The sequence below is a fragment of the Ictidomys tridecemlineatus genome, chromosome 4 (assembly GCF_052094955.1).
Source record: "Ictidomys tridecemlineatus isolate mIctTri1 chromosome 4, mIctTri1.hap1, whole genome shotgun sequence".
In the NCBI taxonomy this organism is placed as follows: Eukaryota; Metazoa; Chordata; class Mammalia; order Rodentia; family Sciuridae; genus Ictidomys; species Ictidomys tridecemlineatus.
The window spans coordinates 117,359,145-117,373,987 of record NC_135480.1 but is presented as its reverse complement, the minus strand read 5'-3'; the positions used below and the strand labels follow the sequence as shown (position 1 = coordinate 117,373,987).

The 14,843-nt window shown below is 33.9% G+C and overlaps 1 protein-coding gene across 2 annotated transcripts in view; it reads left to right on the top strand.

Annotated features, from left to right (window-relative positions):
- The window catches only part of Ncapd3 (non-SMC condensin II complex subunit D3), a 70,966-nt gene that overhangs the window by 6,147 nt on the left and 49,976 nt on the right, over positions 1-14,843 (top strand). For both annotated transcript variants that reach the window (XM_040285568.2, XM_005337511.5), the window contains exons 4-13: positions 5,294-5,478; positions 6,081-6,251; positions 6,354-6,415; positions 6,771-6,858; positions 9,415-9,545; positions 10,946-11,018; positions 11,747-11,872; positions 12,002-12,254; positions 12,838-12,894; positions 13,122-13,208. In XM_040285568.2, coding sequence (XP_040141502.2) covers positions 5,294-5,478; positions 6,081-6,251; positions 6,354-6,415; positions 6,771-6,858; positions 9,415-9,545; positions 10,946-11,018; positions 11,747-11,872; positions 12,002-12,254; positions 12,838-12,894; positions 13,122-13,208 — 1,233 coding nt within the window. The remainder of the gene's footprint in view (positions 1-5,293; positions 5,479-6,080; positions 6,252-6,353; positions 6,416-6,770; positions 6,859-9,414; positions 9,546-10,945; positions 11,019-11,746; positions 11,873-12,001; positions 12,255-12,837; positions 12,895-13,121; positions 13,209-14,843) is intronic.

The following is a 14,843-nucleotide window of genomic DNA, read 5'->3' as shown; positions in this document are numbered from 1 at the left end:
TATGATTATGTTAAGATTTGCATTCATATGGATATTGGACTCCTGCTGTTCACCTTGGCCTGCTAGGGACTCCTGGAGAGTTCCCATTGGTTGGGGAAGTACAGTAGGAGGGAATTCCGGGGGAGAAACTTCCTCTGGGGTTCTGAGAGAAGGCCTATCGGGATTCTTCCCGGGGGCATACGGGCATTGGCAGCAGTTTCAAAAAATAAAGTTTGTTCCTGCTTGAGTGGCTCGTGATTTTGTGCCTAGCCAGACTGTGGCAGATTAAAACCATTCTAATCAACAAAGTGTGAAAGCAACTAGGAATACTCGATGAAGGAAACAACCGTAAAGGATTCTATTTATGAAATGAAATCTATTCTACTTCTTTTTCCTTGTGCTTGTCCTAGTGCTTAGGTTAGCTGTTCTTCCTGTGGGAAGTGAAGAAGTAGAACATTGAGCTGGAGCTAAAGAACCTAAAATTTTGTTTTTCTTTGTGGTGCTGTAGATTGAACCAAAGTCCTTATGCATGCTAGGCAAGCACCTTATCACTGAGCTACATGCCTCCAGCCCATTTCTTACAGAAAAGAAAGTCACAGGATTGGTCAACTTGGCCTGCTTGTGTGTATAAATGCATTTGTAATTTATGTTAAGGATTTTTTCAGAATGGCTTGGGAACAGGTAAAAAGATATTTAAAACTTTGAACAACAATTTGTGTTATTAATGCTTCCTTAATGACTTGCTCCTAAAGAATTTAGTTGCTAAGTATTGAGTATTTCGGTTGTAACTGGGCCATTTCAGAAAAGTGGTAGTTTTAGAAATTTTGTTTCACTCCTCTCTTTCACTGCCAGATGATTCGGATTGATATTTATGCCTTAGCTATATTCTCGCGAATTACCTTCTGTTTTAAATGTCTCTGCAGTATGGTTGGGATGCTGTTGATACTTAGTATTCATTCACAGTTTTCAAGAGTTTCTTGGCTGTTCCTTATTCCTTACATTTCTGTATGATTTGTAGGTTCTGCATGTGAATTTCTACAAAAAATGACAGCTGGGATTTTGACAGGGATTGCATTGAATCTGTAGATCATTTTGGGGAGTGTTACCATCTTAATGTTTTCTCCCAATCTGTGAATACAGGATATCTTTTCATTTGTTTTAGGTCTCTTTAAATTTGTTTCAGTGATGTTTAAATGATAGTTTCAGTGTACAACTCTTACACTTATTTTGAATACTTATTCCTAAATATTTTTTGTTTTTTTCAATGCTATTATAAATGATATTGTTTTCTTAATTTCATTTTTGGATTGTTTAGTAGTAGCAATGAGATGATTTTTGATTATTTATCTTGTATCCTTCAGCCTTGTTAAAACTCATTTATTGGTTCTAAAAGAATTTTTTCAACATAAGACCATATCATCTGTGAATAGACACAGTCTTACTAATTTATTTACAATTTGGTTATCTTTTATTTTTTTACCTTATTGCTCTGGCTAGGATCTCCCATACAGTGTTGAGTAGATGTGAACCAGGGCTTTATACAGGGAGGCAAGCACTCTACACTGACCTGCATCCTAGCACTTTAAAAAAAATTACTTTGATAAATGGGCTAAGGATCTGAATAGACACTTCTCAGAAGCAGAAATATAGTCAGTCAAGAAATATATGAAAAATGTTCAACATCCTAGTAATTAGAGAAATGCAAATCAAAACTACACAGAGATTTCATCTCACTTCAGTCAGAATGGCAGTTATCAAGAATACAAGCAACAATAAATGTTGGCAAGGATGTGGGGGAAAAGCTGCACTCTTATGTTGCTGGTAGGGCTGCAAATTGGTGCAACCACTATGGAAAGCAGTATGGAGATTCCTTAGAAAACTTGGAATGGAACCATCGTTTGACCCAGTTGTCCCACTCCTAAGAGTATACCCAAAGGACTTATAATCAGCATACTAAAGTGACTCAGCCACATCAATGTTTATAGCAGCTCAATTCATAATAGCTAAGCTGTGGAACCAACCTAGGTGCCCTTCAGCAGCTAAACAGATAAAGAAAATGTGGTATACATACACAATGGTGTATTACTAAACCATTAAGAAGAATGATATGACATTTGCCAGTAAATGGATGGATCTGGAGAATATTATGCCAAGTGAAATAAGCCAATCCCAAAGAACCAAAGGCTTGAATGTTTTCTCTGATATACAGATGCTAAATCACAATAAGGGGTGAGGGTAAGAGAATAGAGGTACTTTGGATTAGGCAGAGTGGAGTGAAGAGTAGGGAATGGGTGAATATAGGAGTAGGAAGGATAGTAAAATGGATAGGAAACTATTACCCTCTGTGCATGTATGATTACATGACTGGTGTAATTCCATATCCTGTACAACCAGAAGAATGAGAAGTTATACTCCATTTATGTATGATGTGTCATAATGCATTCTATTGTCATGTGTAACTAATTAGAACAAATAAAAAATATAAATAAAAAAATTACTTTGAGATAGGGTCTCACTAAATTGTCCAGGCTGGCCTTGAACTTGTAATCATCCTGCCTCAGCTTTCCAAACTGCTGGGATTACAGGTACACTACTGAACCCTGTTTTTAATCTGTGTATTTGTATTTGAAGGGTTTCTTACACACTATCTGTTACTGGGTTGTATTTTTTATCCTTCTGATTGTTTAAATTACACTTCATATAATTTCAGTATGGATGGTTGACAACTTGCTATTTATTTTTTGTTTATCCCATTCCATCTGTTTTTGTTCCATTTGACCCTCTTTCTGTGTTTTTTTGTTGTTGTTTTAATGGTGATTTCTTTAGTACCCTATAAGTCTCCTCTTTTGGTTTATTATCTATGCTTTTTTGAATGTATATAAGTGCTTGATTTGGGTCTATCCTCATATACTATTCTGCCGTCTTACACATAATGCAGTAACCTTAAGATGATATATTTTCCTTTCTTCTTTGCATAGTTATACAAACTTTTACTTCTATATGTTGTAAACCCTATGATTCATTAACATTCCTTCTTTATTTTTATAGAATTTTTTAAATCAAGAAAATAAATAAAAGTTGTCATCTTCATATAATTTTTCTTCAAGAACTTTTATTTAATATTTCTTATAGTGCAGGTCTGATGGAGATCAACTCTCATGGATTTTGAATGCACAAAATGACTATTTCACCTTTAATCGTGTTTTTGCCAAATATAGAATTTTAGGTTGATAGGTTTTTTGGTTTATATTGGTTTGATTTGCTTCTTTTCATTTGGTAGTCTAAAGATGTTTCATGGTTGTCTCATTTACATATTTATGATGTTTCTGATATAGGCATCTGTGATTTTTGTTTTTTGTTTTTTTATTTCTTGGTACAAGGGATTAAACTCAGGGGCACTTAACCACCGAACCACATCCCCAGCCCTTTTTATATTTTATTAGAAACTGTGTCTGGACCTTGATAATTTGCTGAGGCTGGGTTTGAACTCAAGATCCTCCTGATTTTCTGGGATCACAGGTGTGTGCCACTGTGACTGCACATCTATGATTTTTAACATAGTTCCTCTATATGCTTTGTGTCTTTTTTGCAAGGAGTAGGGGAGGGTGTTTGATTACTTGTAAGATTTTCTGTTTCAGCAATCTGATTAGATATGCTTCATTATAATTTCCTTTGTATTTATCATGATTGAGTTCATTAAGTTTCTTGGATCTTTGTATTTATAGTTTTCAACAAATTAGGAATTTTTCAGTTACATTTCTTCAAATGTTTTCTTAGCTTCCTTTTTTCTGGGACTCATGGTAGACTGATATTCTTCCATAGGTTATCCAGTCTTTATTAATCTTTTTTAATTTCTATATTTCTACTTTAAGTTTGCTTATCTTTATTTTTGTAATGTCTAATCGACTATTAAAAGCATCTAGTGCATCTGGTGAAAGTTTCTTTTCCAGATCAAGGAAATTCCATTTGATTCATTTCTCTCTTAATTATTCTAATATCTACAATTAAATCTTAAACCTGTTTTTTGTTTTTCCTTTTTCAGTGCTGGGGACTGAACCCATGGCCTCATTAAGCACATGCTGTAACCACTGGGCTATATTCCCAGCCCTAATTCTTGAGCTTATTTATAATATCTGCTCTAAAGTTGTTGTCAGGTAGCTCCATTATCCCTGTTATTCTTGGACTGTTTCTGTTGACTAGTTTCTGTTTCATCTCATGGGGTATACTTTCCTTGTTTAGCATACTTAGTAATTTTTTTTATTGGATGGTAGACAAAGATTAGGCTGTTGAATGTCTGGATTTATGTATGTCTTGATAGACAACTTTTGGTAGAGTAACTTGATTCTATGGAAGCTTTTAAAAATCCTATATGATGACAGGTAATAAAGCAGCCTTTACTCAACATCTAGTTTAGCCCTACTATTAAGATGTATCTGATTGCTTCAGAGTTCTATCAAGGTCTCCACTCAGGCTGGCTATAGAGTTCAAACTTCTCAATCCTATGTGAGTTGTGAAAATAATTCCTCTTCTGGTGCCTTGGAAAGTTTTTTTTTTTTTTAGCCAACCATAATGAAGTTTCACCCGACATGTGCATATCTTACATTTAGCCCTATGCAGATTTCTAGAGTTTTACTTTTTAATGTACTCTTCCTTATAAATTCTAGCTAGCCCTGTCTTTCTGACTCTCATTTCTCAATTTAGAAACACCATCATAATCTGTATAGATTTATCATTTCTTTCCTGTTGTCCAGAAATTACTTGTAGAAATAAAACTGAGCCAATTTCAGGATTAATTACTTGTAGAAATAAAACTGAGCCAATTTCAGGATTTACCTTTGTTTCCCTTTTCCTAAGGATTTCTTTCCTTATGCCACTAGTTTCCTGGTGCCTTAAAATAGTTATTCTTGACATTTTGGTCTGGTTTTATATTGTTTATGGTTGGTGGGCAAGTATAAAATCAATTGTTCTGTCATAGCCAGATGAAGGAATACTGTTATTTCTAATTCAACACTATTGCTTACCCAACAGGCTGAAGTTAAAAATGATCCTTTTTTTTTTTTTTTTTTGCCAAAGGATGATTATTATTTACAGTTAATGAAAAGCCTGTATTTTACTTTTTTTAACTTTATCATCTGTTGTTATAGATGTATCTCAAGATAATTATATGTAAGTTGCTTATTCTTTATTTTTTTAAAATTTATATATAACCACGGAATGCATTATATTTTTTATTACATATATAGAGCACAATTTTTCATATCTCTGGTTGTATACATAGTATGTTCACACCATATTCTTTATTCTTTATGACTAGGTAGTGTAGCCAATCAAGTATTTCACCCAGTAATGTTTGACAAGTGCATTCAGATTCTAAAAAAGAGCTGGCCTCAGGAATCTAACTTGAATCGAAAAAGAAAGAAAGAGCAACCTAAAAGCTCTCAGGCTAATCCAAGGGGGAACAGAAAAAGAGGAAAGCCACTCAGGAAAGAGGATACTGAGGTAAGAAGTAAGTGGAATAATAAAATGTATTTATACAAAAACAAGATTTTCATCATGATTATAACCAAAAGATCTTAAAACTATCATCTGCTATCCTCTATGAGTTGAGGTTGCCTCTTAGGCTTTGTATAGTACTGACGTCATATTTCTGCCTTGTCATCTTTTACCCTCATCATCATCTTTCCATAGGCTTATTCCCAAGTGTGCTTGGCAGCGTGCTAACTGGTATAATTTTTGCATTATCTTAACTGTCATTAGAGAGGGTAGTTGAAGTATCCCAAGGACTCATGTTCATGAAAATAAAATAGCATGATTTCCAAATTCTATATGACAAAATAGGATGGTAGCATTTACTGACATCAAAACATCTTAGAAACACAAGATTTTTCATTGACAAAAAATAGAGAGGTAAGAAACTCCTATAGTAGTCATCCAGTTCAGTGATTACCGCTTGACCATGGAGACCTGATCAAAGTCACATCACATCAGCAACTCAGCTACTGCCTGGAGTTTAGCTGGCCTTGATTTGGATAAAGTAAAAGGCATGGGACAAAGTATTAGGCATTACTAAACAGTCACTTATACATTTTTTGCTAATCCAGATAGATGAAATCATAGAAGAAGAAGAAGATGATGAAGAGAATATTTATTATTCTGCCCGGGACCTTTCTCAAATTCAAAATGCCATTTTTCAACTTTTGAAGAATTTTTTAAGACTTCTGCCCAAGTTTTCCCTCAAAGAAAAGCCACAGTGTGTACAGACTTGTATAGAGGCAAGTCAAAATCCAAATAATTTTAATTTGAAAGGTATAGATCATAACTGATAATTTGTAGAGTAAGAAAAATTATACCTTTTCTTGATATTTCTCTTCCAGGTCTTTGTCATATTAACTAATTTTGAGCCAGTTCTTCATGAATTTAATGTTTCACAAGCCAGGTGAGCCATTAAATCTTTCAGTGCTACAATTTAAATATTGTATAAAAATTTTGATCCAACAGAAGTATAGGTGCTATTTTATTCTAATTGGAGTATGGGTAGAACTTATTCATTTAAATACTAATTATAGATGAGCCCTGAGAGAGTACACACCTCTAGTCCCAGCTACATAAAAGGCTGAGGCAGGAGGATTGCGTGACTCCAGGAGTTCAAAGTCAGGCAACAGAGTAAGACTATATCTCAAAAAAAATAAATAAGTAAAATAAAAAATACTAATAAAACAAGGCTTATAGGGTCAAGGAATATTTCTAGTGAAATCTTGTCTTTTAACCATTGTTTTGCCTTTTTTCTTTAGAAACCTTAACCAAGCAAAGTACATTCCAGAACTGGCTTATTGTGGATTGTATTTGCTATGTTCCCCAATTCATGGAGAAGGAGATAAGGTAAAGGAGAGAAGGATTTAATTTAGCTACTAGTTGTATTGAAAGAAGGCAAATCACATAATGGAAAGGTGTTAAAAAAAATTGATAGCTGGATGTGATGGCACATGCCCATAATCCCAGCTACAAGGTAGGCTGATGCCAGAGGATAATGGGTTTGAGGCCAGTCTGGGCAACTTATGGAAACCCTGTCTAAAATAAAATTTTAAAAAGTGCTGGGGAAATAGCTCAGTAGTAGAACACCTTTGGGTTCAGTCCCCAATACAAGCATTCAGTGGCTGAGTGCATGGCCCTTGGTTCAATTCTCAATACCACCAAAGAAAAAAATCCTGGTTTCACTCCCCAAGATTTCAGGTTCCTATAGTCAATTGCAGGGAAGAAGAAGGATGAGCATGGTGAGTATGGCACAATAAGATTTCTTTGTGTGTTTGTGGTACTGGGGATTGAACCCAGGGGCACTGTAACACCAACACCGAGCTACATCCCCAACAGCCAAAAATTTTCAGACATTTTGTTTCAGTTTTACGGTTGTTCACGGTAGTAGGAGGGCAAGTATAAAATCAGTTACTCTGTCATGGCCAGATAAGGAAATACTGTTTTTTCTAATTCAACATTGTTGCTCACTCCTAAGCTAAAGTTGAAAATGATACTTTTTTGCTGAATGTCTTAAATCTAACTAAATTGCCAAGGCTGACCTCTAACTTGTGATGGCCCTGCAGTCATCCTCCTGAGTTGTTAGGATTACGGGTCTGCACCACTATGTCTGGCTTTATTAAGATACTTAGAGAAAGACACTACATTTTATATATGTTGTAATTATTCTATTTTATTGTGAAGTGTTCTTGTTAATTCTCTTAATATGCCTAATTTATAAGCTAAACTTTATCATAGGTATATACACGTAGGAAAAAACCTAGTATACAGTATAGGGTTTAATATTAAACAGTTTCAGGCATCCACCAGGGGTCTTGGTATATATCCTCTGTGAATAATGGTCAACTGCTGCAATACCATTTTAATTTACTAGATCATCTGCAAGAACTTCTATTACTTGTAAGATAAAAACTAGCACTATTTCTGTTTGCTGTCCAGTTTCATTGTCAAGTTTATATCCAATATATTTGATAGCTTCAGGAAAGGTTTCAGACAAAAACAAATGGTTCTGGTGTGAATTAAGTAGGAAGAACAGATAAACTGCTGCACAGTTACTAGTACAGAAATATTCATCAAATTGTTTTAAAAAGAATAGACAGAATTTTCAAGTTTCCCTTGTCAATTCATGTGTGTTCAGTATATCTATTATTATTTGTATTATTTTAATTGATATTCTACAGAAATTTTATAGGAGTTCGTAATGATATCTGTATTCCGCCCCCTAAATTACCTCAGTAGTTTTGCCAATAAGCATCATAGTTAGGGTAATCATTAAGTCACAGGACTTTGATCTATCACACCTTCCCCCCGCCACACCCAGTTTTCTGTTCTAAGTCCTGTGACTTTTAGTGGCTATCATATGGTTAACTGAGGCAGTATGTGGTGGGTAAAAACATTTTGGGGAGTGCTTGGAGTTCTACCTATCTGTGTTCAAATTCTGACTCCACTACTTATTAACTACATATCCTTGTATGAGTTACTCAACCTTGTGAAAGCTTGAGGTTTGTCATAGGATTAAATGAAATTAAGCATGCCAAACAATGAGCAAAATGTCTGTTTAGAGACCTTTCAGTGTTTTATAATTTATTATATGTCATTTCTTTGAAATTTAACTGTAGATGTAATTCAGAGAAGTATTTTTAATTTTCATGCCCTTTTTAACATTTTAAAAGATAAAATAAATAGGAAATGCATCCTTTTAGGTCCACTGTATCTCTACAAATGGTGTGTCTTTTAAATTGTGATAATATTGACTTGAGGTTAGGCAACTTGGTTTTAGCCTGATCTTTAATTACTTGTCCTTGGACAACCCACCTTTGGAGTTTCTTTTGTTATCTGTAAAGTGGGAACTATACATTGTCCTGCTTACCTCATGGAGTTGTTGAGAAGCTTAAAACTAAATACAGTAAAGTCTAGTTATATATATGAAAGGGCTTAATGCAACACCTATCACATACTTAGTTTTGCAGTAAATGTTTTATTTGCCAGGTGAAAAAATTATATGCAATGATATCTTGAAAGGTGCTTTGTAAACTTCAAGTAAAATATAAGTATAAGGTATTCTCTCCCCACTTTTTAATGAGGGGATTTTAATAGTATTGTTTACTATTTATAATTGGCAGTTCTCCTCTTGCCCTAAATTCTGGGTTATAATATGCAGGGAATGGGGAGAGAAACTAGAACAAGTTCTTATTGTTAACTTAAAGCAGTTCTTTCAAAGTATTTACATTGTTCATTTATTGAATAGCTAATTACCTAAGAAATATATCCCCAGTGTTCAGCCAGAAATTCTTTTAACTCTGCCTCTTTTTAGATGGCTCAAAATGGTTTACTTTAGTCTATATACTACTTTTGAGGCTCTTGGACTCTCTTGTATCTTAAATTGACTTTTCTTTTCTCTTCTAGGTTATTGGTAGCATTTTCCATCAAATGCTAAATGTAATATTGATGTCAGAAGTAAAAGGATCCCATCATGCCCCCCTTACTATTACATCACAAGTCATTAATCGTAGAAACCAAGCAATCCAGTTTATCAGGTGAAGCACACAAATGTTGAATTTTTACTCTCTATCACATTCCCTCAGTTATCTGGGCCCTGCACTAACATAATTTCTGACATTTTTTATGGAGTTGGAATATGTATCCCAGTGGTAGTTTTATGAGTCAAAATAATTTAGTTCTTGTGGTCTTTATCACTGCCTCTGCATTTTAGAGATAGACAACCTATAATCTTGGGTCAGAGCCATCCTCTAGGTTAATTCCAGTCATCCGTGTGATCAATTGCTAAGAAAGGACAATTGCCTCCTTTTCTATCATTTTTGTTTGTGTTCACCTCTGCAACAGAAAAGGAAGTTGGACTCCTTCTTCATTTCTGTTTCTAGTCTTTTTGCTTTTGTTCTTCTCCCATTTTCCCCTTTTTCTTCTAATTTTTCTATTCCCCTCTTCCTACAGAAGATAGTTCCTGAAGGAAAAAAAGTAAATTGCTTTTACTTCCTTAGCAAAAATTGAAAGACTGCTTTTCTTCCCACAAATCACTCAACTCTGCTTAAAATTTCCATCATTAACTTTATTGGGAAAGATATGTTTGCTCTGTCCTTGGCTTTTTTTTTCCTTCCTTCCTTATTTCTATTATAGCATGGAAATGCAGAAGAGAAGTGGTATGTGCACATGAAAGTTTTACATACCTACAGGTGTGTGGTGTGGTTGGAGATGTGGTATGTAGATGGTATCTGGTCACTGAGCAAATGTCCCTCACTAAGGACTTATGTAAATATTAAATAACTGTTTTAAAAGGAAGCACTGTCACTTTGGATTTGATAGTTTTTACAGTTCATCATGTTTCCAGTTATAATAATACTCATAATAAACTTAATGCTAAAAGTGGATCAAGTCTGGGCATTACAGTAATTTCTTTTGAAGAAGTAATGTTACAATTGCATTAAAGTATCAGCATTTCATTTAGCTGCCACAAGGTGGTACTGTGTCTTAGTCTGTTCTTACATTTACCCTAAAAGGATATAGGATATATTTTACATCTTAATATGAAATTTAATAATTAGTCAAAAGAGTTTTATGAAGATTTCATTTTTTACTCTTCCGTGACAGTTCAGCTTCTCAGCAGCAGCTCTCTTAAGCAGTGCATAGGAAGTCCTTGACAGTTTTGTGCTGATATAATATAGTTTTAAAAAATATATATATATATAAAGTGTATATATGTTAAGTATATATAGTATATACATTTCCTTAAGATATATCTTTATTCTTTATTTTACTGAAATAGTTCTTATAATATGGGAGTAGATTATTTTTAATGTATAAGATTGTTTTTAATATTTGAGATTTCTAATAATTTTTGAGGACAGAGTCAAAGGAAATAACTATTATGTTTTGAAAAAGAGGCATATTATAAGCAGTTGGTATGTTTTCTTTTAAATAGCTCACTTGTGGATGAACTAAAAGAAAGTATATTTCCAGTCCTTCGTATTTTATTGCAGCACATCTGTGCCAAGGTATCATTTGCATTACTACTAGTAGCAAAAGTAATAGTAATAATAGTAATATTATAATAATATGTAAGTACATAACTATTAGGAGGTGTGTGCCTGTATTTCTTCTTGGGAATGAGTAGTTTTATTTAATACTTGATGTTTCCCAAAACAGTGTTTTGTTTTGTTTTGTTTTTCAAAAAAATAAGCTTTATATTTTAGAAAATATTAAACACAGAAACAGAGTTGTATGATAATCCACCAAATAAAACAAAACCCATTTTTACCAATTTTGTGTTATTTGTTTATTTCTCCCCAACATATTTTTGGAGTAAATTCCATCATATCTTTTCACTCATAATATTTCACATGTATACTCTGTAGGAATATAACCTAAACAAAACAGTAATTCTCTAATATTATCCACTGTCAAGTTAATGTTCATTTCCATGAGTATCTTAAATTTATGTGACTGTTTTGACAAATGATTCTTAGTTTGAACCCTATGGGCCCTGGAGATCCATAGACTCTTAAATTGTATACTAAATTTGTATTTGCATTTTCCTAGAGAGAGGATTTATGGTTTAATTTTCAAATGGGCCTGAAACCTAAAATTTATAAGTCATTTACCTAACACTTAAAGATTATTCAACTAGCTATTCTCACTAATGTTCAACTTGTATTACAACATGTGTTTCACTTGTCCTATAGGAGGTTATTAGCTAGACAACTTTTCTCTTTCTGTGTTTCAGGTGATAGATAAATCAGAGTATCGCACTTCTGCAGCTCAGTCCCTGGTTCAGCTGCTCAGTAAACTTCCTTCTTCAGATTATGCTACATTCATTGCCTGGCTTTACAAATACTCACGAAGTTCTAAGGTAGGCGATATGTCTACATAAAATCCTGGGTTCTGGCTCTGCAAACCTCTAATGACAGCCAGATCTGAATAAAGAAAGATTTCTTTGGTTCTCCTACTGATGGTAATTCTTATGATTTTACTTTACCAGATCCCACATCGGGTTTTTACTCTTGATGTTGTCTTGGCTCTCTTAGAGCTGCCTGAAAGAGAGATAGATGGCACTCTCTCCTTGGAGCATCAGAAGTTCCTTAAGCACAAATTCTTGGTGCAAGAAATTATGTTTGATCGTTGTTTAGACAAGGCACCTACTGTCCGTAGCAAAGCACTGTCCAGCTTTGCACATTGTTTGGAGTTGTCCATTAGCAATGCATCAGAGAGTGTATTGGAGCTCCTCATTAACAGTAAGTAGGAGAGGCTGAGGGCATATCTCAGTGGTAGAGTATATGCCTAACATGTTCAAGGCCCTGGCTTCAAACCAAAGCACCATTAAAAAAGGGGAAAAAAAAAAAGAATCAAGAAATGGACTGCAAAATGATCATTCTTTGTTATGGCAAAAATAATGGATCTGATATGATTAAATTTCACTTTCATAAATCATTTTGAGTATATTTGGGGGTAGGGGTGTTGGGAATGGAATCTAGGGCCTTACACTTGCTAGGCATGTGCTCTGCTACTTTTCTGTACCTCCAGCTTCAAATGACTTTTAAAATAGGGAGGCCTGATTAATTTTAAAGTTCTTTGTAAAGAATGTCATATATTCATATTTTAGAGGTAAAGTTGTTGTCTGCCTTTCCAGTTACTTTTCGGTATGGGGCATTGCATTATAGGGCCATATGTTCCCTTCTAGGAAACATTATCAATTGTCAGCTATTTAGAATACATTGCTTTGTCTTTAGGTCTGATTATCTTACATTTGATTTCTCTATGGATTCTTACTCAGGGTTCATGACACTTTTTCCCTGTTATGTATCTGCTTATTTTTAGGTCCGATAGTTTCACAACTAGGGACTCATACTGGTACCTTACTGAGAAATTCATCAGGTAATATATCAATATATTTTTAAATATTAATAATTGTTTTTAAAGACTTGCTAAACATTTGAAATATTTTTTCTGCCACCATATTTACCTGTTTTAATGTTGTACTTTGCTTCTTTATCAAAGAAGTTCATTTCAGTAATAAGTAACTTAAGTGAGGAACATGTCTTGCTGATACTATTAAAAATGTAACAGGTTTTTTCCTTAAGTAGTGTAATTTTTTTTTCTAGCTTTTTCCTACCAGAAACAGACAATTAACCCTTCTGAACCCTCAGGGGAGTCGAACATAAACAATAGTGGTGAAGTTGGATCTAGAGGTATGTCAGATTTTATCATTATCAAATGGATAGTACTAAAAATTTTTAATTTTTTTCTTATTTACTCTTAAGAATTAAGACACTTCCTTAAAAGTAAAATAATCTCTATTTTATCCTTAATTGATGCCTTTGTACTATACTGTATTTCACTTTAAGATGTAGAATAAAGTACTTCCTAGTTATCATGTACTAAACCCCAGTGTACTGTAACACTACAGAGAACATTAGCAAATATTTTAATTTCTTATTAAAATAGAGTGTTGTGTTGTGACACACGTCTGAAATCCTAACATTTTGGGATGCTGAGTCAGGAGAATCATAAGTTCAAAGCCAACCTCGGGAAAAACAAGGTGCTAAGCAACTCAGTGAGACCTGTCTCTAAATAAAATACAAAATAGAGCTGGGTCTGGGGCTCAGTAATTGAGTGCCCCTGATATCTGGGGTAAACCTCCATTCCCCCGCCCACCTGCCCCTGAAAAAAATGTTACAAACTCTTGGGATTGCTGGTCAAAAAAAGAACTAGTTACTAGGGAATGTTCAATAGAGATTACATTTGTGTTTGGGGAAAGGTCACCACAAAGAAGGGGGAAAGACAAAACAATACCTGATCCTGTTTCTTTTGTCATTCCAGAATCCAATTAATAAGTTATTGTGCTGTGAACATTTTTTAAAATTCTTTACATTTTTTTATTTGTTCTAATTAGTTAGTTATATATGACAGTAGAATACATTTTGACACTTCATACGTAAATGGTGTATAACTTCTCATCTTCTGGTTGTACATGATGTAGAATTACACAAATGCTATGATCATTCTTCTGTAAGTTTAGTGTAGACACACACTGAAGTGGAACTGCTGGGTCATGTAGCTATGTTTGACATTTTGAGGAACTGTAACTTTTTGTAATAGCTATACCATAATTGCAGTGAGTAATATGTGAAACCCAGGGTGCTTTACCACTGAGCTATGTCCCTAGCCCTTTTCATGTTTTATTTTGAGACAGAATCTTGCTAGATTGCTGAGACTGTTGATTTTACAATCCTCCCGCATTAGCCTCCTAAGTTACTAGGATTACAGGAATGTATCACCACCGTAACTAAGTCAAATATTTGATTTTTGAATATTCTTTTCTGTGGGTTGTATTTTCACTTTCTTCATAGTGTTATTTGAGGCACAAAACATTTAATTTTTAAATTCAATTTATTTATTTTTTCTTATGCTTTGCATGTCACAGCTAAAAAAAAAAAATTACCTAATCAAAGTCGTAAAGATTTACTTACTCCTCCTCTTCTAAGAGTTTCATAATTTTAGTTCTCATAATTAGGTCTTTGATCAATTTTGAATTAATTTTTGCATGTGTGATGATATTGTTTCATTCTTTGCATGTAAGTATCCAGTTGACATAGTACTACTTGTTTGAAAGATGATGTTATTGGCAACTTTGTCAAAAATAAGTTTATCAGAGATGTGTGAGTTTATTTCTGTACTCAATATTATACCATTGATCTAATATCTGTTTGCATGCCAGTACCACCTTGCATTAATTACTGTTGTATTATAGTGCAGAAGAGGAAAATTAATATTTTCCTCAACCCTCATGAGTTTTCAGTTGGAATGAATCCATGAAACAAAAG